Source organism: Petaurus breviceps, unplaced genomic scaffold (genome assembly GCF_028583685.1).
Source record: "Petaurus breviceps papuanus isolate PSGF00001 unplaced genomic scaffold, PetGlider_PUasm1.0 139, whole genome shotgun sequence".
Lineage (NCBI taxonomy): Eukaryota > Metazoa > Chordata > Mammalia > Diprotodontia > Petauridae > Petaurus > Petaurus breviceps.
Window position 1 is genome coordinate 7,084,118 of NW_027185697.1, and position 25,715 is coordinate 7,109,832.

Consider the following 25,715-nt stretch of genomic DNA (forward strand, 5'->3'; position numbering starts at 1 on the left):
TTGAAGGGGTCAAATTGTCAAATCTGTAGAGAAGCGAAAGGTTTCTACAGAAGGAGAGATGATAGGAAGAGGGGAAAGTTAAGGATAAAATGTCTTGAGTTCTATTTTGGAAATGTTGTGTTTCAGATGCTTATGGCACATCCAGGAAAAATGTCCAATCTAAAGTCAGAGATATGTGCCCAGAGCCCAGGAAAGGAACTGGGAATAGATAACTACATTTGAAAAACATTGTCATAAAGATAATAGTTGAATCCACAATATTTGAGATGAATAGGAAGAAAAAAGTATGTATAGAGAAGACAAAAATCCCAAGTTCCAAATCCTGGATGGAGAACAAACATCCAGAAGAGTTAGGAAGACAAGGATGATCCAATAAAGGGGTCTAAGGGGAGAGGTGGAGGCAGAAAGAGAACCAGGCAAAATCAGTGTCATGGAAACCTAGAGAGAGGAGGGTTCTGGGGGGAGGAGGCATAATAAGATTAAATGTCTCAGAGTTCAAGAAAAATGAAGAATGAGAGCTATTGGGAGCTTGTTGGTAACCTTGGAGAGAGCACTTTCATTTGTGGAATGAAGCCAGAGTCCAGATTCCAGGGAACTAAAGAAGGGACATTTTGTTCTGTTTTGCTTTGTTTTTAAAGGATAAAAGAGATGGGAATGCTTGTGGGTAGAAGGCAAAGAGGCAGTAGATAGAGAGGAAGGGAAAATTAAAGAGGAAGGTGTAGTGATGGTTGTGGAGTTGTCTCTGATATGTAGAAGGGCCACTTCTTCATGAGAGACTGAAGCAAAGGTATAGGAGATGGAGGGATGGAAAACAAAAGATTTTGAGATAAAGAATAGAAAGAAGTGGTAACTTGGGGTGAATGCTTCCCAATTTCTCAGAAAAAAATATCAGACAAGGTCTCAGATAAAGTGAGGGCATGATCAGTAGGATGGGAACCTTGAGGAGATGGGTGGCAGGGGTGGAATTGTCAATCAATGTGGGCATAGCAAAATCTTGACAAATATGTATGAGTTTAAAAATTTCCCTTGTAGTATGGAGTGTCCAGCCAAGATTAAATAACATAAATAATGGTTCCATTCAGAATGATTTTGTGACTTTCTCCTCCATCCCTAAACAAGAATCAGGTGAGAAACCATATAGGGCTTGGAGGTAATCCCATGATGGGATTTGGCAAAACATGAGAATTTGAAGGTAAATGAGAGTCCCTACTAAATTTTTTAAGTAAAGAGTCAAGTCTGGGAAGGGCATAAAGTATATCTGCAGTAGGAAGTATGGTCTGAGAGAGAACAGAGGGATGAAGGCCCTAGAAATCAGGGAGGAAGTTAAGAAGGAGAGGGAATATCAAACAGCATTGTGGGGAGGGAATGCATACTACTATTAGCTGAAGGATTTTTAGGTCTGGATCATGGGAATGGAATTCTAGGTAATGATGAGACCAAGGGTATGGCCCTTTCATTGTGTTTCTTGGTGGAGGGTTGGGGAGGTAGGTGTGTGTAATAGTGATGTAATCTAAAGATCCCCTTGCATTGGCAAGCACTTAGCACCTTGTTTCAAGTATGATTGCATCAAGTATTATGATCCAGAACTTGTGAATCCCATAGTGGGAGGAACTTCCTCTTGTAACAGGAAGGAGTGAAACAGAAAGGAGCTAATACCTCATATAAGAAAAAGCCCAAGCTGAGAAATGCCAGCGTTTTTCTCAGGGAGCATCTGGAGGCTGGGCTGCTACTGTTGCACTGAGGACTGTACTGAGAATTGAGAAGAAAAATGAGAACTGAGAACTGAGATAGAATTTCATGGAATAAGCCATGTGGAGGCTAAGGAAGAGAGGTCCAGGCTGGAGAAAGTGATTTTGATTTTGAGAACAGAACTTGTGATGGAGGAGCTTCTTGTGAGACCCAGCCAGAAATTTTGCTGAGGGGCTACCGTGAGTGAGAGAGGAGGTTCCCTGCTTGAGGGAACCTGTTCTGTTGTGAAGGCTAGGGAATGTGAGTGTTCACTGCATTAACCATGTGTACCAATTTCGTGGTTACTGTAATGACTTTGACTTTCTGGTTTTGGGACTCAGTTTTCTGGTATTTGAATAGGACTTGAAGTGGACTAGACACTATGAGCTTCAATATGGCACTGGAACTATACAGAGTGCTGGACAAGGAACTGGGAGCTGTCTGTGTTTGAACTCACGTGGTGGTTAGTTAGATTCGGGCAGTAGCTGGGACCATAGAAGAGGAACCATGGAAGCTGAGAGCCTGCCTCTAGTCAAGATGAAAAGACCTCTCCTTGGGTATGCTGACTGATGATACTGTAACTTAATTGTGACTTAGGGGTGGATGGCCTTTGTACTTTCCACTACCCCTTAAGAGGGTACTGAATAGTGACTAATGATATTGCACCTTGATTGCACCTCATGGGTGGAGGACTTTGATCTTTGTGCTTTGTGTCAATTAAGGAGGCTTTCCTCCTTAAGGGTGATTGAATTAATGATTTGACAAATGAAGGACTTACTAAATGAATGTTATCTTTTGCTTAAAACTATGTGACCACTGCAATGAAAACTATGTGGCCACTTTAGTGAAAAGTTGTGAAGTTATAACATTCTGAATGCTGTATTTTGATTTCCTGTGAATGTTTTGCTCTTGTTTATTACTGAATAAATAGAGAGTTCACTATACTATGTAATCAAAACCTTGAAAGCTGTTCACAGCAGCAGTCCTCTGGAAAGCTGTTTGTGCTTAGCTTTACAGTGTGCTGATTTTATCATTTCTATTATCATGATTGATTATGTTAGAAATTTTCCAAATGTTGAGCCATCTCTTTCACCTGACCATCCTGAATATTTATTAAAGTATATTGCTGTAGCCTATTTTATTAGGGTCAAAATTATTATACTATTAATATTTATAAATATTATGAATCTAATATTCTCTAAATTGTGTCTGACAATGTTCTGTATTCTCCATTCTTTGTGCAATTTCCTTCCTCATTTTTATATTTGAAATCTATTCTTCAATTCTCTTAAAAATAAATCAGTTAATGAATTAATCAATTTTATTGATATTTCAAAAGATGACCCTATATATGATTTATCTACCTTCATTCACATTTTTATCTCTTTTATTTTTCAAAATTTATGTTTTTGTGCCTGTTTTAGAAGTACTAAGTCACTAGTTTTAAAAGATTTAAAATTTTAAAACAGTATCTACTTAACTCATTGATTTTCTGGCTCTCTAATTAATGTGTTCAAAGAAATACACTTTTATCTTTTTAGCAATATCCTAAAAGTTTGTTTCATTATTAACTTTTTATTTGATATAATTATTTATGGTAGATGGTACAGTGAACAAAGAGGTAGGACCAGTCAAGAAGATGTAAGTTCAAATCTGACCTCAGACACTTACTTGCTGTGTGACCCTGAAAAAGCCATTTACTCTCCCAGAATCAGTTTCTTTTACTGTATAATGGGAACAATAATATCTCCTAGAAATAATGTATGGGTCATATTCAATAAGGTTAGTAAAACACTTAACACAGTGCCTGGCATATAGAAGGCCCTTAATAAATGCTTCTTCTTTTCCTTTCCTTATTTAGGATAGCATCACTTTTTTTTCATTGTTTCATTTTTTTTGTTCACATTTCTCTATTGTATATTTGTGTGTGTTTGTGTGGTATAGTCTACAAAGGAGGTGCTTAATATTTAGTCTGGCTTTGCATTTACCTAAACATTCCTTATAGGGCTAAGTGGCATAGCAGATAGAGTACCAGGTTGGAAGTCAATAAGTCTCTTCTTCCTGATTTCAAATCCAGCCTCAGACACTTGCTGCCTATGTGATCCTGGGCAAGTCATTTCACACTGTTTGTTTCAGTTCCTCATATGTAAAATGAACTGGAGAAGGAAATAGCAAACCAATCTGAGTATCTCTGTCAAGAAAATGCCAAATGGTGTCATGAAAAGACAGATAGGACTAAAATGACTGAAAAACAACATACATTCTTTAGGCCCTAGCACATCATAAATATTTGTGAAGCTGTAATATGATGATGAAAAATAGGTAGTCTTTAACATTTTCTTTCAATAATTATCAAAGATCTTTGCATTCTATTTTTTCTAGTATACTGTTCAGGTCCATAATTTCTTCCTGTTCATCTTTTCATTAGATGTGCCTATATCTAAAAAAGCCATGGAGAAGTCACCTATAATTATTGTCTGACTATATAAGTATTTTGGGAATTTTTAGTTTTTTCCCCCCTTTAAACACTTGACTATATTTCATACATATTTTCACAATGATATTTTTTTCATTATCTTTGATTAATCTAAACATAATCTAGTGACCCTGTTCATCTCTCTGGACAGTATATAATTTTACTATTGCTGTGTCCAAAAATAGGATTCTCACAGAAGCTTCAAAAAAAATTCTGTTGAAGCATAGAAATTGTACTCTGGCCCCACATTTATCTCTGTGTCAATCTTTGTGTCTTGAGTTTTAAGCATTTTTCCCTTGTCTAAAACACTTTATTGGTTTTGTTTTCTAATCCATTAGATGAAATCCTTTTTGCATTTTCTGGAGGATGACAATCCATTAGCTTTCAAGTTTATAAATGTTTTTTTTCCATTTATGCTAACTGTTTTTTAATCAATCTCAGGTACATACAGTTTATTTTCTCTATAGAAATCAGACTGTCTCCCTTCTCCACAGACATTTATCTACTTTCTTTCAAGCTACAGACCCAAAATCATTTGACCATATCCCTTTATTCTATAATTAGCCCTAACATCTTTATCTTATTTTTTTTTTGAAGCAATCGTTTTCCCCAATTTCACTTCCTAATTCAGACAAACATTCTCTCTTGGCCAACTCTGTCTTTGTTCTACACATATTGCTAAATCCTTTTAATTCTTCCCTTTACCAGACAGATTTATAAGTAGACAGATGATACCGGGTCTTTGGTAGGTTATAGGACATTAATAAAGCCTTGAAGTGAGCTAGGAATTTTAAGAAGCAGTGGTGAAGAAGATTAACATTACGGTACTGTCTTTCAAGGGGATAGAAATGTGAGAATCAATGCCATTGCTGGAAAGAGGAATAGGATGGTGGGTAAGAGGGAAAATGTGGGAGGGCAGAGAATGATGCAAATTAAATCCAGAAAGATTAGAAGGAATCCGATCATTAACTGCTTTAAAATATAGGAGAGTTTGCATTTTATTCTAGAGTTAGCAGGGAATTATTTATTCTTTTAGGACACAGGAACAAAATGGTGACACCTGTGATTTAGAAATGTTGACATCTGTGAGGAGAATAGATTTAAGAGGGAATTGACTGAAGGCTGAGGAAACCAATTAGTATGTTATTGCAATTGTCCAGGCAAGAGTTGATGAGGACCTACTCTAGGGTGCTGGCTATATAAGAGAAGTGAAAATATATTAAAGATGCTGTAGAAGCAGACTTAATGAGCCTTTTAAACTGAAGGTTTATGAATTATGGTGTTCTAAACTTGGTAGATGGTAGTGACCAGTATCTAACATATTTAAAACATTTAATTGCTGATTGTTGATTGACTTGATGGAAATTGGTAAATTAGCGTAAGGGGAGGATTTCAAGGAGAAAAGAGTGACTCCTGTTTGGGTCTTGTTGATTTTTTATATTGTTACTGGCTATTCACAAGAAAGATCCAGAATGTATTTTGCTTGTGATGAAGCCATTTTCCTTTGTGTTTCTATATATTTTCTAGTCTTTTTGTTCATTTTATGTTCTTGAAGCCTAGTCTGGTGTGATTTGAGTTGATGGCCCTTGATAAGTGATCTATCTTCTAGCCACATGAAAAATTTGTCTTTTATCCTTGAAGTTCTGGAATTTGGCAACCATTTTTCTGGCAGAGTTAAATTGTGGGTTGCTCTCTCTTTGATATGTGAATTATTTTAGTAAACATTTTCCCTTCAAGTTTAATACTTCTAGGCAATTTATCATGTATGCTTTCCTGCAATATGGTATCCAGGCATTTTTCATACATATATATGTATGTCTTTATGTGTGTAAAATTATGAAAGACCGATGCTTCTTAAATTTTCTCACTAAGCTATGTCTTCAGGGATAGTTGATTTGGTATGAGGTCCTAACATGCCCTCTAATTTTGCTATATTTTGTATATGTACTAATATTTCTTTTTGCACATTGGCATTTTTTAATTAAATTTAAAGAGATAAAAATATCTTTCATTTTTTTCTTTTGCTTTTTGGAGGGGGAAGGCAAAGAAATTGGGGTTGAGGTGCCCAAGGTCACATGGCTAGTGTTAGGTGTCTGAGGCCAAATTTGAACTCATCTCCTCCTGACCCCAGGGCCAGTTCTCTGTTCACCTGGCTGCCCCCATCTTTCATTTTTTTTCAAAGTTGTTGTTTAGTCAATTAGATACATCCAGATCTTTGTGACTCCATTTGGGGTTTACTTGGCAAAGATACTGGAGTATTTTACCATTTATCTCTCCAGCTCATTTTATAATTGAGGAAACTGAGGCAAACATGGTTAAGTGAATTGCCCAGGGTCACACACCTAATAAGCATCCAAAGATGGATTTGAACTCAGGTCCTCCTGACTCCAGGGTTGGCAATATTATCTACTGTGCTACTTAGTTGACCCTTCTCACAGCCCCTATTTTAATAAAATGTTTCAGCTTCAACTATAAGTTACTTATTCTTTGTTCTTTAAAAGCTCTAGTTTCATTTTATTTTTCTTCCTTGAATCCTTTTATCACTTATATCAATCTTTAAATTACTCTTAGGAATCTTGTGGTTCTACTCTCTTTTCTGGGTCCTCATTGTAGTTGTCAGAATATCCTTTTCTTTCCTAGGCATCCTCAAATCATCTTTCTCTCATCATGTTTACTCAGTGTTTTAGGGGGCCTATTTTTGCGTATTCATTTCTTTAGCTATTGTGGTTTTGCATTCTTGTAAAGGCTTCCATACTTTCTTCACCTATTGTCGCTTTTTTTATTTGTTAGATTTCTTGTGAGTTTATGGTAACAAAAAGAAGATGAATTAAGACATTACCTGTAATTCAGCCATCCTCCTGGGGGCATCTCACTTTTCATTCATTTTAGGAACTATAATTGCACCTATTCAATTTTTCTCCCTCTGGTTTTCACTTCCTTAGAAATCCAATTTGGAAGTAATAATTGGATTAAGCCTTTTCATTTTTTCCCACTTGGCTCCTTAGAGATTGAGCAGATTTCCGTGGTAGCAAAATATAACAGTATTTTTCTTAGTGGGCAGGGATTTTCTGACCACCACACAGTTTTAGCAACACTCAACTGCACAACCGTCTTTATACATTCAGCCAAGATGCTGGTTCCTTCTTCTTTGTAAGTTCAAGAGTCTTGAACTTATGCTCAGCTTTTTCATCTATAAAATAACATGGTTAAGCTAAATTATCTCTAAGGTTTTTTTTCTTTTTTTCCAGTTCTAAGACCTATGATTTCTACTATCCTCCTTCTAAAGGATCCAGAGTCAGGAAAGATATGAATTCAAATGCAGCCTCAGGTGCTTACTAGCACTGTGACCCTAGGTGAGTCCCTTAATCTCTGTTTACCTCAGTTATCTCATCAGTAAAACAGGAATACTAATAGTACCTACACCCCCCCCCCCAACACACACACAAAAGGTTTTTGTAAGGGTCAAATGACATAATAACTATCCAGTATTTTCCTGAAGTACTACAAAATGTTTTTATTAAAGGGCATGGTACATTACTCATTCAAAGAATATGTAATGAAATAGGCTATATATTCATTTAATAGAAACTTATCAATATCACACTTCTGTAAATTACCATAAAACATTCCAAATATTTTAGCTACAAAATGTACATACAATTCTCATTTGGTTTTTAAAAGTCCTATAAATTAGATACTATTATTCATACCTAATAATTAAAAACTGAAAGAAACAGAGGTCAAGTGAAATGAAGGAAAACATCTATAAATCAGCTCTAAAAATTAGTCACAAATACATGGATTCAGGAGGAAGAAGGATTTCTTGAATCTATATTAGTAAGGATAGAAAGCCTTCATGAGTATGGCAGGTCTTAAGGAAGTTGCCACTTATAGCTATAAATATTTTTCTGATTTGGAAGGCTCAGTTTGGTGACTTGAATAAGGGGAAGCTGAAAGAAGCTAAATGAAATTCCAACTAGATTGTATGTGTCCTAAAATTACCATAACTTTTTGACAGTACCATAACTCAACTCAACTTTTCCTGACCTACTGCTTTGAGCTAAAAAAGCATGACAGAAAGTTCTCTGTGGTTTGGTTCACAGAGAATAGTCATCATGGTCTCGGCTTTTTAAAATGTTAAAATCAAGGTGAAAAGGAAACCCACCAGGGTAGAGCAACTTGAGTTCACAATATGTAATGGCAAGCAAAGAAGTAGTTAACACCTTGTTTCAGTTCATGATTGAATTAAGTATTAAGATCCATAACTTGTCAACCCTAGAACCTGTGAGCTCCTATTGCAAAGTGAGGAGCTAATGACCTTATATAAGGAGAGGCCCAGGCTGGAGAGAGCAGAGCTGAGAAGGGAGCTCTTGTAGTGGAGAAGGAGAAGACTTGTGGCATCCTAACACTTCATGTTTCTGTGCACTATCTGTATTGACATTTGTTTGTGATACTTTGTACAGAAGCCCTGAGACCTTAGGGGAAGCCCTGAAAGAGGATTTTCTGGTTGTATGTGTACAGAAGTCCTGAAGGAGGGTTTTAGATGTCCTAGGACTTTACTGATGATTTTCGCTGACCTCTTGGACCTTGTTTGTGGGTCTGTGTTGATTTCTATGTTGTTGATTTGTGTTGAGTTCTCAGACCTTGTTGGTGGGTCTGAGTTGATTTCACAGGCAGATAGTGATTTGATGAGGGTGCCAGCAATGTGCATGAATGATGTTTTGGCTCTGTTAAGCTTTGTCTTCCCAGTAACAGGAACTGTGAAGGACTTGAGGTGGACTGGACACTGTGAGCTTCAATATGGAACAGGAACTGGACAAGTAAATGAACAAACAACTGCCCAAGCAACTGAACAAGGAAGTGGGGCTGCCTGCTTTTGAATCCAGGCAAAGGCTGATTAAATTAATGAATTACTAAATGAATGGACTTTGTTTAAAACTATGTGGCCACTTGTGATATGTTGTGAAGTTATAACATTGTGAGTGTGTACTTTGATTTCTGTGAATGTTTTGCTTTAATTTACTGCTGAATAAACAGATTAATAAACAAATAAATGTGCTATACTCTGTAATCAGAACCTTGAAGCTGTTCACAACAGAGGACCTCTGAAAAGCTGCTCATGATTGGCTTTACAAAATGAGAGAAGTGATACTGTGAATTCAAGAACCAATGAAAATTTGCCCTCTATTAAAACCTAAATTACCATATATATGAAGTAGGGGGTGGGTGGGTAGGCAGAGATACCGCTAATACCAAAGTGAAACATATTTATATCTATCCTATATCTGAGTTTTATGAAAAAGGATTCATTAAAAATAAAAATAATAAAAACATATTCATGAGGTGTTGAGTTCAAAAACATCAAGCAGCACAATCACATACAGAGGAACCAGAAGGCTGAATAAACCTTTATACAAAAAAAGCTTTAATTTGAAAAAAGAAACTTTTATATGAAAACTATTAGAAAATGTAACCAATACAGAATTTGCACATTTATTTCTTCAAGCAATGGAAGATTCCAAAAGCCTCTAAAGCTGCAAGACTTCCCAACAGTCAGTGCCACAAATATAATCTGAAATTATTATGAACAATGGAGCAACTGGAGATGTATAATTATGATGAAATGATGAGTGACATCTATAAATCAGTTATAATAAATTAGTCAAAAATAGATTGGGTTCAGGAGGAAGTAGGCCTTCCTAAATCCATATTAGTGAACACTCATGGGTTTGTCAGATCTTAAGGAGATTGTCATGTATAGCTAGAAGTATTTTTCTGACGTGGAAGGCTTAACTTTGTGACTTGCATAAGGGGAGTTTATAATGAGGATGCATGCTACATCAGTGTTGCCCAACTCCAGACACTTCTCTCATAAAAGACTACAAAAGCTTCCCTTGGCCCAAAGGAAAGTTTATGTAGCCTAGATCTACCATTCTCTGCTCTAATAATTCAAGCCACCCATCAGATCTAACTCAATCATCAACTATATTATGAAGCCCTTTCAAAGTCTCTCCAATTATCTCTCCAAAAACTATGTTCACTCTTACAGTTGATCCTCCAAGCTCAATTTTCAGAAAATCAAATTATTGAACCATGAAGCCTTAAAAATTTCTACATTAAGGCAAATGCTCCCCAAGCAGCATAGAGTGCTAATTGTATAAAAACCCCCAATGCCGCCTCTGTAGTTTCTTTTTAAAGACTGGGATTCAGTGAATTCAGAAACAATCTGTTTGATTACTGTTGTATGGAGGCACCATGATGTGCATATAGAAGAGCACAGCAAGATGCAAAGAAACATTTCCCCACTGCTATTAAAAAAAGCAAGCCCAAACAGAAGTCTAGTGGATGCTTTGGTGTTACCCTAATGCAACAGATGATGGAGAAAACATTTTATTTAGGAAACAGAAAGAGGGTTCAATTTTTTTTTCAATGAATAAGCTAAAAATAGAGGGAAGCAATTTGGAAAATCAACTTGAAAAAAAATCAGCATAAAAATTGGATTTCTGGGATGGATACAGTGTCCCATCAATCTAAACACTCCAGAGTATCCATCTATAGCACAGAAGGAACAGTGGTTTTCCATAGTGTGATGAAAAAGAAAATATAGATGATGGCCAAGACCATGCTACACAATGGAGTAGCTTAAAAAAAAATGATAATCCCATTAATTGTAACCTAATAACACAATATCAACACCTCCTTCAGTCTCTCTGTCTGTCTGTCTGTCTCTATCTCTCTCTCTCCCCCTCCCCCCTCTTCCTCCCTCTCCAAATCTAAAGTTCCTCCACAAATTTCTACTGTAATGCTTCATCAGAGTGTAGATTTGTCTTGGAGTTATGACAACCAACATAAGCTCCCTCACATTCTACCTTCATTCCCAGAACCATCTAGTTAAGAACAGAGAAGCTAATCATCAGAAGACTGACCACATAATGATGAATTCAGACTTTGGCAATGCATGAAAAAAAGGACAAATACAAAACAGCTTTCAGAACTGTGTAGATACCATATGTTTGTACAGTGGCCATGGCTTAGTGGTAGGAAAAAACCCAAGAAGCAGATACCCTAGCATCTATAAATATCGCCTTAGTTGTTGGCACCCTGATCGAGATGCTTGCCCAGTGAATAACAGGACACTGTGCCCCCTAGCATCTGTAATAACACGGTTCAAAAATAAGAAATGAGAGAAACTAAAGGCATACAGGAGCAATATGACTCTACTTAATACTTTCTTCAGTGATACTGGGCATGATAAGCACCTAATAATGCCACACAAACATAAAATTAAGTATTTTTTTAACAGAGAAGAAATAATTAGTAACTAATGTAGAAGAAATTTCTGAAACAATTCTGAAAAGTCAGATGCAGCAAACAATTATTAGAGCAAAGAGCAAAATAGAACTAAAAAAAAGATGATGAAGCATACAACTGGAAGAAGCTTCAGCTGCTCTATTTAAACAAGTTGTTGACACTGATAAATGGGAAATAGATGGGGGAACAAATATTATCATGGACAACTCTACTTCCTAACGAAGTTTAAACATTTTTAAGTCAATCACCACAACAAGGAGACAAATAGTGAGCCAACACTTGATCTCATAACCAAGCAGAGAGATATGGCAGCCAGTGGAAATATCAGTTTAGAATATAACCTAATTTCTGGAAATCTCATGCAAGAGGTCATCAGAAAATAATAAGTAGTATTTACTAACAACAACAATTAGAATCAATGAAAAGAAAGTAAGTATACAGAGTATTTGTCAAGATAATGAAACCAGATCATCCTGAGAATATTCAAAGATGAAACTAGGAGAACAAAAATATGAAGAAATTAAAAAGAAAAATATCAAAATTCCTTTTATAAATTCTTTTTCAACACCAATTTTGAAAAAAAAATACAATTCCTTGAGAAAGTATATATGGAAAGAAAGATTTGAAAAGAAGCTGAAATATATGAATAATAATATCATCATCATAATCACCAATAGCAATCATATGCCAGGCATAGGGTTAACTGCTAGGGATACAAAAAAGTCCCTGCCCTCCAGAAGCACACTTTTTATTGAGGAAGACAACATGTAAACACCACAGAGACAAAGACAGAGACAATAATAGTGGAGTGGGCGGGGCTAGGTAACACCTCTTGAAGAAGGGGAAATTTGAGAGTGCTTCATTCAGGAGGTGACAATTTTAAATGCATGAAAAAATTAATTCACAATATCTGTGAATGAGCAGAAGAACTAAACATCTGTGGGAAACAGTAGAAACTATAATTTCTAAAAATAAGGGGGGGGGAGTTGATTGTGACAATATCCATGAATGCTAATCCATCAACTGACTAGCATTTCTACAAAATAATTACCATTGTAATGTGCACTGTTTTCAATGCATCACTTTTAACGGTTCAAGAAGGGAAGGTGGGCCTTTTATAGAAAACATTTCATCACAAATGAGTTATACAATTGATTGAAAGAGAAAAAAAATAAGATCCCCTGTACTAATTTTTTTTTTGTTACTATAAAAAATAAATTTTGGGGGTAGAGTAAATCGCTACCCTAATGGCTATCTTCCAATAAAGGATAGCTCATGCATATGTAAAAAAAAAATCAGAAACCATTTTTTGGAAGATGCAACAAAAGAAATAACATTTTTGCAGTAACCTTTTAGTCATTGTTCTAAGTCTAGTCTATATTCAGAGTTTTGCAGATGAGAAAACTCAGGAATAAAACTCTGGTGAATAATGTATACTAAGGAAAAAAATTTGGGATAATTGCTCGCAGTGATTTCTTATTGTGCTAGATATCCAGAAGTGTGCAAAGTGAGGGAATCCAATCCGTACAGATAATGAAGTCATCTAGATATTAGAGTTTTGCACAAGACTGAGGTGGTTCAAGTTTGTGAACATGGAATAGGGTCTTAGATGAACCATAAAATCACACCAAAGAGTTTGTCCTAACTATTCACATAAGAAAAATCAAGTGGATAAAAAATGTCTTTGTACATATTACAATATAACTCATGACAGATATTAAACAGAGTAAGTCATTCAGTACCTATATTCTAGACAATGAGCTGGACCCTATATTTTTAAGGAAGATAGCAGACTGGGTTGCCTTTGGGAAACTGTGCAGTGCTATGAAGGATATCAAGCTTCTCTCTGAAACAAAGGCTCATCTTTTTAAACATCAGTATTCTTTAGGGAATGCAGTTTGACTTCAGGTCATAGGGTAATACAGTCTCCAAAGAATTATAGTTGTATGTCACCGAAGATCAATGGGAAGTGGCTTGGTTGGCATGAGGATGCTTCAGCATATTACCAATGCCTAGGAGGTGTGAGGTGCACATAGAATCCTAAGATTTCAGAGGTGGAAGAAACTTCACTGGCAATCTAGTCCATCCTATTCCCCCCCCCCCCCAATTCCAGCTACAACAAACACAACAAGAGAGCATTTAGTCTTTGCAGGATGATTGCTGGCATTAGGGAAGTTACTATATTGCAAAGTAAGTCATTCTAAATTGAGGTAGCTGAACTATTATAAACATTTTCCTTAAATATAAACTTTTCTCTTTGCAGCTTTCACATATTGCTACTAATTCTGGCCTCTGAGGTCAAACCAAATAAGGATAATTAATCCCTCTGTCCCAGAAATCGAAATCATGTCTTTCATAAATTGTCTCCTCTCCAGGCTAAAAACCCACGGCTCTCTCATTTAATCTCTATGTAGTATAGACTAGAGACCATTTAGTATTTCAGTTGTACTCCTCCACAAGGCAACAATCTACTATACAACAGGTAGTATGCTAAGACCTGATCAATCAATGGCCTTCATAAACTCTGGAATCAAGCACTATTATTCTCCAGGTGGGCTCTGGTCCCAGCAGAATCTGGAGCAGATGATCTTAAACTTTTTGGTGTTATGGATACCTTAGACTTCCTGGTGAAAGCTACAGAGCCCTTTTCAGAAGGATGCTTTTAGATGCATCAAACGAGATACACAGGTTACAAAGGAAATGAATTTTATTAAAATAAATAGATTTTTTTTCACCCACCAACATTTGCACACCTACTGAAATCTATCCAGTTCATGTACTCAAGGTTAAGAACCTCTGGTCTGGTAGGACAATTACTTGCTAATTGTTTGAAGCAATGCCTCTCTCAATGCAAGCCAAGACCCCATTCATATTTTGGGCAGTCATATCATACTGCTGACTTCTATTGAACTTATAGATGTTTCAGGTAAATTGGCATCTAACCATAACTCTCCTCTATTGTTTCTGTGATATCAATTTCTTGATTTCAAAGGTAAACCACTAGTTACTGCTATGGGATTTCATCTTATTAGATTCAACCCAAATGTTTAGCCTGTTAAGATCTTTTAAAGAAAGGTTGTCATCAATGAGATACATGACTAGAAAAGAGGCATCTAAGTTATGTATTGAAATTGTGGAATAATGAATGGGCAGAGCCAACCAAGAATCCTAAGTCTTAGATGGAGTGGAGTTATAATCTGTATTCCTGGATGAAGCACATTAATGACATCAGGAAACCACCAAAACAAGAATATAGGATTAATATTTCATATAGGGTTTTCCTTGACCTAAGTGAACATGCTACATTTTTGAAAATTCAACTTTAGAAAAGAAATAATAATCTAAAAAATATGTACAGTGAGTCATAAATAAACTGTTATATGTGCATGTCAAATACCATAGGCCAAAAATAACTTCTCAAAGGAGCATGGGAAATTCTCACATAAGAATATGGCACAAACCTATCAAAAGGCAGAGTCTGGAGTGGTCTATTCCATTTTATTAAATTTAATTCTTCTTTGTTGCAAGTCTGCTGCTGACATATTTTTGTTATGTTTTTTTTATTACTTCCTTCCTTTCCTTTCTTTTCTTCTTTCCCTCCTTCCTTTCTTCCTTCTATCCATCCCTCCCTACTTCCTGCTTTTCCTTTCCTTCCTTTTTCTTTCCTCCTTTCCTTCCTTCCTTCCTTTCTTCCTTCCTTCCTTCCTTCCTTCCTTCTTTCCTTCCTTCCTTCCTCCCTCCCTCCCTCCCTCCATCCCTTCTTTCCTTACTTCCTCCCTTCCACCCTTTTTCACTCCTTTATGTCTATTTGTCTATTTCTCTTGTATTGTTAATCATGACCTCATTCTATCTGATACAATTTCAGTTTTATGCCAAAAAATGTTTTGCCAGTTGGTATATCATCATGTCCTTTGCTTTCTCCTTGACTACTATGTTATTCCTTTTCAAAAGGAACACTGATCAATAAGAATTAACTGCTAAAAGTTATTTCTGCTTGCTTTGAAAAATTCAGTTAATGAGTTAAATGCCTAATTCAAAGGGGAAAACATTTGAAACATAGAATTATTTGCTCAAGCACCTTTACCAAAAGCTAGAGAATACAATGAGTTACCCCACTCCATTAAAACCATTAATGTGTGTGTGTTTTCTATTTGGTTCTACAACTTAGTTTTATATTCATTTGAATGTGTGTGTATTTCCAATTGTATTATCTTTTCTAATAGCTTGCACGACATTTGCACATTCTGGTGCTTGGACTCTCAGGGGATTTTCACAATTATTTATCAACATAGTTCATCTTTTGGAGTTTCAAGCTTTTCCATTGAATCCTTTATTGAGATTCAAAAGTCATTTATATTGTTATAAGGAATTCCCACCAAATAATGCTTAACTTATTGTTTTGTGAATTTAATACTGGGTTTCCCCATCAGCTCTATTAATCTTATTATCCCAGCATGACACAGTCCCTGCTGTTTCCTTCCATCTTTAATTAAAATGACCAGCTTTGGTCATTTCTGACCCTACATTATTCTTTAGTGGCTCTTAAGCCCCATCTGTAGGATAAAGTCTTTCCAGGCTCAGAAATTAATCTGCCTCTTAGGCAGGGGTAATATAAAGATCAATGAATCCGCAGCTCACTTGGCATAATAGGAAATTCTTGATTTTGGACCTACACTGATCTTAAGTCACAATTCTTCTAGTAACTGGACTTAGGATCCTGAAAACCTATAATCACACCTAGTTCTATAGTTTCTGTTAAAGGACTGCATGCCTTGATCCACAGACTCAGGGACTTCACTTCCTCTTAATCTGTTGTTCTTTGTTTCTGTCCAGCTCTTCAGGATACCATTTAGTGCTTTCTTGGAAAAGATACTGGAATTGTTTACCATTTATTTCTCCCACTCATTTTACAGATGATGGAACTTAGGCAAACAGGGTTAAGTGACTTGCCCAGGGTCACTCAGTGAGTGTCTGGGACCAAATTTGAACTCGGGTCTTCCTGACTGTAGACCCAGCACTAAGTCCACTAAGTCACCTAGCCGACTTCCTCCCAATAACACTCACAAAGATAAGAGTTATGTCTTGAACTTAATGGCTGGTGATTGCTGTCTGCTACCAGACACCCTCAGTGACAGCCACTTGTCCATATTCTAATGCCTGCCTCCATGATGTCTAAGATGCAACTCTCCATTTAGCTTTCTACTACTGGACTTCCCTGACATTATGTTTCTTGGTATATTTCTGTCTACCACTTGGCTCCCTGTGCCTGGCAGGTCCCTAGTCTCCCCATCTCCACCGGTACAATTCTGAAGAGCACATGTACCATTTTCTCTCTGTTACTACTACTATATTCCTTTACCAGCCACCCTCTTACATGGATATCCTTCTTTTGTGCACTGGTGGAATTATCCTGTGGCAATAACTATAATCAGCAGTTTCTCTCAGTTTACCAGCCCTTGCCAAGCCACACTGTGCCCATTTTGCCAAGTACCCCAGTTGATATTCATTACACAAGAAGGAGTATGATGAAGTCAAAAGATTGATTCAAACATCAGCTTTTCCATCTACTAGTCTGTGTGACTTTGAATAGGTTACTCAGTATTTCTGAGCATTCACATACATAAAATTGGATAATATTTTGATTATTTCCTACATAAGTAGTATTATATCTGCATCTATATTTACATGTAACTGTAATATAAACAACGATGATGAATATCTTTTCCTAAGTATAACCTAAATCTTTTCTTTATTGGCACTGTGTCTATCAAGATTGCCATCCCTGACATCAATCTAGCTCTAGTTTGAATGATAGATCAATATATAAGTCCAATTTTCTTCAAGAATTGGGGAAAATCTGCTCAAAACTCACTATTCTCATAATACTCAAAATAGGTAGTTATAGTCATTATTTTGTCGGGGAAGGAGTTTGAGTGTTAGTAAGTGTTGATACGGCTAGGTAGCACAGTAGCTAGAATGCTTCACGTCTGGAGGACCTGACTTCAAATTCTGTCATACATGTAACAAACTATGTGATCCTGGGCAAATCATCTAGTCCTTTATTCTTTAGTTTCCTTCTCTATAAAATCCAGCAATTGGACTCAATTGTCTCCAAAGGTTCCAACTAGCTCTACCCTAAAGATTTTATGATCAATCCTCTTTTGGTGCAGGGTACCAAATGGTTCCATGGTACAGTTAGTCCACAGCATTCCTCTTTGTCTCATTGTTGAAATTATTCATCCCTGATTTTGCCTGGCCAGCAGAGACAGTCTTAGGTGGAGACAATGAAACAATGGAGGCACCCTACATGCCATAACATGCCTTGGGCTTCCCACTCTCTGAGAATGTCTTGGAAAGTAGGAAGCCCAAGGCAAGTTATACCATGTAGGGTGCTACCAATGTTTCATACAGATAAAATCTATTTCAAATTAATATAAAAGACAGTTCAGGAGTCAGAGAATCTGAGTGAGATTATAGAAGCAAAGTAAAGATTAAAGGAATGTATATATTAGAGCTACAATGGACCTCAGAGGCCACATAGTCAACCTCCCACCCCCAACTTTAAGATGAGGAAACTGAGGCCTAGAGAAAATGAAATGCTACTCTAATAGCAAGTGAAAGACAGGATTTGAATGCAGGTCCAAGAGAGCTTCCAGTCTTATGCTTTCTACCCCACCCAGTTCACAAGTACATGGGCTGTTGACAGGCCTATCTTCTTTTATTTTGAAATTCCATTGAATGGATTAAGTTACCTCTTTTTCTGCCTCCTACAACAAAGTGCTGGCTCATGAAATCCTAGCAAACTAGAATCCTTCAGCCAAGCTGTTTATTCAATCATCCCTTAGCCCAGGGACAAATATAGCCTTAAGGAATACGGCTCAGGACTATAAAGTCATGGTGACCAAGACAAATTTGCAGCATTGCTAAATGATCACGACTAAAAATATCTATTTGGATCTGTAATGCTGGAAACTCCAAAGGCGATACCCGTGGACTGTGCTAATGTATGAGCAGCTGATTGAGTAAAGAGAATCTTCCAAGTATTTTAGCAAGGATGCCTTGTTCTTGGAGGAAACTTTATCATTTAGAAATTCAACAGATGCTTTGTTGGAACTTAATGTACCTTGTTTGCGTACATCCTCTACAGCAGTGACCAGTTCTTCTTTGAGATCTTGACTTTCTTTAGCAATCTGTTCACCTTTTTCCAAGAAATTCTGGGTAGCCTGTTCCACAGAAGCTGCCAAAACATGAGCTTTCTTAGATCGTCCTTTCTTCTTCCCTGAAGGCCCCTTGTTGCTTGTATTGACCAGGGTTGTCACCTGTAAAAAGAAAAATTAAGATGCGTTTAAATAATTATAGAGAGCATATATAAGTTGCTCTTGTAGTATGTCACCATTGCATAATCGAAAATTCAAAGACAGGCTATCTTTAGTAGATTACATCATTTGTACTGTCTTGCCCATTCTCATGTTTTTATGGAAAGGAGAGAAACCTATGCATTGGCAAGTAAACAGGCAACTTTTTTACCAAGCAGAACATATGGAAAGGTTCAGGGTAGGGGTGGTGCCAAATATAGTCAGGCATGTATCAAGGGCATGGAAAATATCATTTGGTCCCAGTCCCAGATATGTTGTTACTAAATATGATTTGAACAAGATGAGACAGGTGCTCATGGAAATTGATCAAGTTATAGGGTCATTTGTGGTTTGATTTTGGTTTATTTGCTTGCTTTTAGAGATGGCAAGGATTCTAGAAGTCTGTGGAGTCCAAGCCTCTTATTTTTTGATGATGAAACTAAGATAATGAAAACTTAACTGACTTACCCAATGCCCATATAACTAATAAATGTCTGAGATAGGATTTGAAACCAAGTGTTCCTTACTCACCCTATCCATTATACCATACTGACTTTTAAATATTAATTTGTGCTTGTCTCTGAATTACTTAGCTCTTGGACAGGCACACTAGAAACCAGCCTTGAGAGCAGCAAATGATCATTTAGCAAATGCTTATATTTTAAAACAATTGACCTGCCATATCTCAAAAATACTGGATGATTCTACTTTACTGATGAAATCAGAGGTCGATTCCCTGTGCCTATCTGAAGTGAGCTTATTAAAATAAAATGCTGTCATTATATCTTGAGATAATTACCAATTTGGCCCTTTGCTTTTTTTTTTAGCTCAGATATAGAAAAGACATGAGATTTTGATTTTTTTGTTGACCCAAACGGAATTGTTATAGCATATCCTGTTCAGTTCACCAACCCTTTCAACTCTACTTTTGATATTAGACATTACGATAGGTAGGTGATTTAAAGACATGATTATACATTTTTTTAAATTATTATAAATACTAGAATTTTGTTGGTGTTGTGACAAACAAAATTACTCCTTAAATCAAGGATGTGATGTGATTATGGTAATGATGCTAATGAATAATGTCCTTGAAGAGCAAATTAAGGCATATGTAAAGGACAATTTCCTATATTTCAAATTAGAAGTGATTTCTGTACTTTTATAATTTTACAAGGAATTCTGAAAGTTATGTCTGCTAATTTTGCTTACTTTCTATTAGTAATTTTGCTAATATTATGTTTACCAAAAGTCAGGGACAACATTAATTTTATGTTGCTAATCAGTCTCTTTCCAAGGGTACTGAAATTGTGGTCCCTGAATTTTCCTGATTTAATCATAATATATTTTTACTGGAGGATATCTGAAATGCTGATTCTTATAACTTTATAGTTGGTAAAGCACCTTGACTATCACAGACTAATCAAGATATTTATAAGTCTTTACCAGCAGGCCACTTCAGAGCATCATGGGCTTAGAGGTGGAAGAAATCTTGGAGGTGATCTAGTACAACTACCCCAATTTTTACAAAAGAGGACAACAAGGCCTAGAGGTTTTAAGAGAGTTGTCCAATGTTAAAAGCAGTAGAGTCAAGATTCGAATACAGATCCACTAACTCCAATAAATGTTGATTCATCGATTGGCTATGCTCTTTCAACACTACTATCTCCCACAAATGGTAAACAAAACCAGAAGAGAACATTTTAATGATATCTATAATTATATTATATGTCTAAAATAACAATATGAGAAATAATCAATATTGTGTTGGGGGCCATTGTTATATGAAAGAATGGTCATTGCTATAGGAAAACATACATAGCTAATATGAAGATTTAAGTAAAAACAGGAGACAAAAAACAATACTATAAATAATCTAGAATAATGAAGGGCAGTGATATGCCTAATAAAAAATCCTAGAGATAGAACACTGCCACACAAAGTTCAAGAAAAACATACTTGAATATACACACATATATAGAGATCTTGATATATTTATATCTATCTATCTGTATCTCTCTCTCTCTATATATATAAAACTCTATCTATCTATCTATCTATATACAAAAAAACCAAACAGGGATTGCTGCTAAACAATGTAGAAAGAAAAGCACTCCACATTCTGGTTCTTACAGGATGAAGTCAAATCCCTGTCTATTATTAGAGTTGCCTCAAAGATACTTTCAGTGAATCTATACCAGATGAGCCAGCATCAAAATACTTTCATTCAATTATAAAAAATTGTTCCTTTTATCTGCCTGTGTAACAGTCTGCTGAACATTCAACATAAAAAGACACCAGGATAGGAACTTGTCCCACAGCCATTGTTATCTGAACTCCAGCGAAGAGAAGATGAGAATGAAATAAAAACTAACCTTAATATAATGTTTTCAAGTTTGGAAAGCACTTTATATAACTTATCTTACCTTAATACCTTCATGAGGTAGGTGCAATCCTATTTTGAACATCAGTAAATTAAGTCAGAGAGATTAAGTGACTTCCTTGTTGTCACACAATTAGTAAGTGTTTGATATTGGAGATTTGGATTCATGGTTTTCCCGACTCTCAGTTCTGTGATCAACAAAGCAATAATTGCTGCCCTTGTCAAAACTGATCCTCCTTACAAATTGGGTAGGAAGAAAGGAGGCTGTGCAGTGATTCCCAACCCTTTTGTCAGAATAAGCATAGAAAAAAGTCCAGATTTTCCTTATTAGATGTTTATATTTTCCATCCATCAATCAGTAAGCATTACTAAGTGCCTACTGATCCAAGAGATGTTTTTGACTAAGAGCCCTCATCAAGTACAGAATAGGTATAATCTTAGGGAACTTCAGTACTTACTTTATAAACCTTTTTTTTCCCCCTCAGGCATGTTTTCTCCCTCACCTCCTCCACAATAAAATACTTTCTTTCAAATAACACATAAACTCCTTTTTCGTCAATGGACAAGCAAGGCAAATGACTAATAGTTAGTCAATTACCATTTATTAAGCAGCTGTTAAGTACCAGATACTATGCTCATCACTGGAGATACAAAGAAATGAAAAACAAAATAAAACATAAAATAAAAACAAATACAATCCCTGTCCTCATGAAGCTCACATCTAATGGGGGAGATAACATGCAAATGTGTATAAACCATAGATGTGTCTACACACATCTCTATTGCACATATGTATACATGTATATATACATGTAGTCTATATGCTGTATATATGAAGGGGTACACATATATATGTGTCTACATACATGCATGCATGCGTACATGCATATACACAAACACATACAGACAAAGATATAACAAATAGGAATAGTCTCCAAGAAAAGAAACTAAAATTAAGGTGGACTGGGGAAAAAATTTCACTAAAGATGGGACACTATAAATCATGCCTTCCAATTACAATCATAAAATCTCTCATTCTTTAGCATCATGCTTTTTGCCTGCCAACCTAAAAGAGTATCTGTATAAAGAATACTAAGAAATCAAGAGCTTTAAAAGCTTTAAAAAAAAAACATTCATTACATCTCTCAAGACCTGGCTAAATGCTATGTAACATGTCCTTATGGATAAGATTTTAACTATGAAGATTTTGCAAACCTGAAATACACTTTTATATTGCAAAAAAAGTATTTAAGTGCTTTTGGGGAAGTGGTCTTTGGAAATTTAACATATTTTTCCACTTTAATAAATTCATGGTAAAGACATGGGCACCCACCTCATGGCAGGGGTCTTCCTATTCCAATTTGTACTCAATAAGTGTTATCTTCCTTAGATATAAATTAATTTCATTAATGAATGACTTACAATCATGAGAATACTACTTCCTGGAAGGATTCCTGTTCCAACCAGTTGTTCTGCTCTATCCACATCACTTAAGCCTAGATTTCATAGCCATGAAATTCAGAATTCACTGGTAATTCAGAGTTGTATTTTCCTTTTATTTTTTGTTCAGTTTACTACCAGCACTAGAAAATTAGTGTTCTAAATTAACCCAATTTGCTATTGACTGCATTGGAAAAGTTTCCACAATGATCAAATCAAGGAAGTAGGATATAAAATATTATTAATTATTAATATGTCCCAGAATGACTTTGTTAATTACCAGAGATGATTATCAAGGTGGTGCAGTATCCAAATTCCTACCTGCCAAATCAGCAATGGCCAGAATTAATCCAATGATTCTAAGCATTAGACAAATCAGTAGAGACTAAAGTCCTGTTTCCAAAACTTTACTGACATATTTATTTAAGAATGCTTATCAGGTCAAGTAGGATGAATATATAGGGAGCTGACCAAGTTATTTTAAAATCTAATTCATAGTGTTGTAATCTCCTTAGTGACATTAGAGGCTATCAAATTCAACTCATTCATTTTACACTGGAAAAACTGAGGTTTCAGAAAGGTCAAATGACAAGTCAGGATTTCAACCCAGATTCACTGACTCTTGGCAGCTAGAAGGCAGCCTGAAGTTAGGAAGATGAATCTTTGAAAGTTCAAATCTCGCCTGGTCTGGCTTTTGACACTTATTAGCAATGTGACCCTGGGCAAGTCACTTAACCCTGTATGCCTCAGTTTCTCATCTGTAAAATGAGCTGGAAGAAATGGCGAACCACTCTAGTATCATTACCAAAACAACCCTAAATGGGATCACAAAGACTTGGACATGACTGAAATCACTGAACTACAACCACTGGCTCTTAATCTAGCACATTTGGCATGGCCACTTAGAGTAGTGACTTGAACTTTGAACTTTTTGTCATATTTTGCTCTTGCAAATGACAGGCATTCTGGTCATCAGGTGGCTGCAAGCTTGTGGCAACTAAATCAGACCTTTTCTAAACAAGCCTGGCCTTGAATTGGAGTTCAAGCTGCTGGCGTTTGTTCTTTCCTGAGCTCAGGTGAATGAGTGTTGATCCTAAAATGGACGTGTCCAGGACTGAAGGCAGCCTTGTAATTTCGAGCAGGACAGGGCCAGCTTCAATGAGCCTTAAATGCCAAACAGATTCTAGAAGAAGTAGTTAGCTCCTGTCATTTACTGATTATTAGGTGGCATACACAGACCTGCAGTTTGTGTAAGTCAGTTTGGCATCTGTGCAGTGGCTACAAAGGAATGTAAAGAGTCTATACAGTTAAGGAAATCACTTAGGAGTATATAGCTCTAGTTCAGGCAGATGATGAGTCCTGAACTTGGTGGGGGAGGTGGGGGGGGGAGTGAAAGCAGTAATTGTATGAGCAGCAAGAATGGAGACATTTACGAGATAAGCTGTGAGTATGAAATCAATAATATTTGGAGAATGATTGGATATATAGAATCAAGATGTTTTCAAAGAAGATACTGAGTAACATGGGAGTCTGGGAGGTTAATGTCAGCTTCAATAGAAATACAAGAGTTTTGAAAGAAGTCTCCTCTGCACTAATTGAGTTTGTGATACCTGTAAGATGCTGAATGTGAAATGCCCAGTTCGCAATTGGATAGGCAAGACTGAAGCACAGAAGATACAAAGGTTGGAGATATTTGCTGGGCACAACTTGTAAACGGCAGATAAAAAGCTTCAAAATTAGAACTTTGTAACTAATATTATTGGTCAGGACATCTTACAAGTGGCTTTTAATAATACTTATCAAGCAAATGCCCATCTTCCCTTTCCTACTGGAAAGCTCATTAAGCACAGCAGGATTTGTCTTTTTCATCCTTGTAACACATAATAACCAACCCTCTATACATTCAACATACTAAAAAGGTGTTGTTGTTTTTAATTAAATAGAGGATGGGGTGGAACAGCATTTTTGAAGCACTCACTACCTCTCAGACACTGTGCAAAGACATGAGAATCTACATACAAGGATGCAAGAAGACAATACATGTAAAGGAGTGTTGGCCATGGAGTGTATTGGTTATGTTGAGTTATTCTTGTTCTCAGAACAAAAGACACAAGAGCGTGGGGGAGGGCATGAGGATTACCTGTGAGTAGCATGGTGGGTCTGGGTGGATTCAGGCTACATAAAGAGACTGCTCACCAACCAGAAGCCCAGGGTGCCAGGGGAGGGACTTTGAATGTTACCTAGTAGAATGGTCATGTGAACCATGGCATCCTGAAGATGGCCAGATGGAGGGCATTCAGGAGATAACTTATGGAAAAAATAAGACTTGCAAGTCTGAGAGAAAAGAATTTTCTGGCATTTAAAGTAATCATCTACTAAAGTCATTCTTGTTTTGGAGGTGATACTTGGAAATAATACCAAGGGGCTTTATTAGAACCTACCATGCAAGAAAGAGCTCCATGAACAAGCTCTATTTCTACTTTAGGAGAATGTTCTGCTAAGTTCACTGAGGATTATCACCAGAAAAACATTAAGCACCAAGTGAAGATTCCAACCCCCCACCCCAAATAAAGCAACTCAAACTAAGGTATACCAAGAAAAAGCAAGGATCAAGCAGCATTGGGGGGAGGGTATCCCAACCAAGGGAATCACTGACCTTCACATATAAGTAAAAAGAATGTATACAAAGTCAGACTTGAAATTTTGACTTCATTTCAACCACTTACTTTTTTCCCATTTTCTTTTTTTTTATTTAGTGGTTTTTAAATTTATAGAATAAGACAAGCATTCCCAAAACATAGTATAATAAAAAAGAATGGTTTCACATGAAGCTGAAAATCTAATATGTACAACTTGTTATTTCTCTTAATCATATAATAAAGGTATCATGTAATTTTTCCCTTCACCCTGCCCTAGAGATGGTCACCAGGTCACCACTGGACATAAGCAGATGGACAGATATAGATAGATAGATAGATAGATAGATAGATAGATAGATAGATAGATAGATAGATAGATAGAT

General features: G+C 36.3%; 1 protein-coding gene across 3 annotated transcripts in view; it reads right to left on the reverse strand.

Annotated features, from left to right (window-relative positions):
* CTNNA2 (catenin alpha 2) overlaps window positions 1-25,715 on the reverse strand; it is a 1,588,763-nt gene that overhangs the window by 1,204,037 nt on the left and 359,011 nt on the right. For all 3 annotated transcript variants that reach the window (XM_069065925.1, XM_069065916.1, XM_069065933.1), the window contains exon 3: window positions 18,639-18,834. In XM_069065925.1, the coding sequence (XP_068922026.1) occupies window positions 18,639-18,834 (196 nt within the window). The remainder of the gene's footprint in view (window positions 1-18,638; window positions 18,835-25,715) is intronic.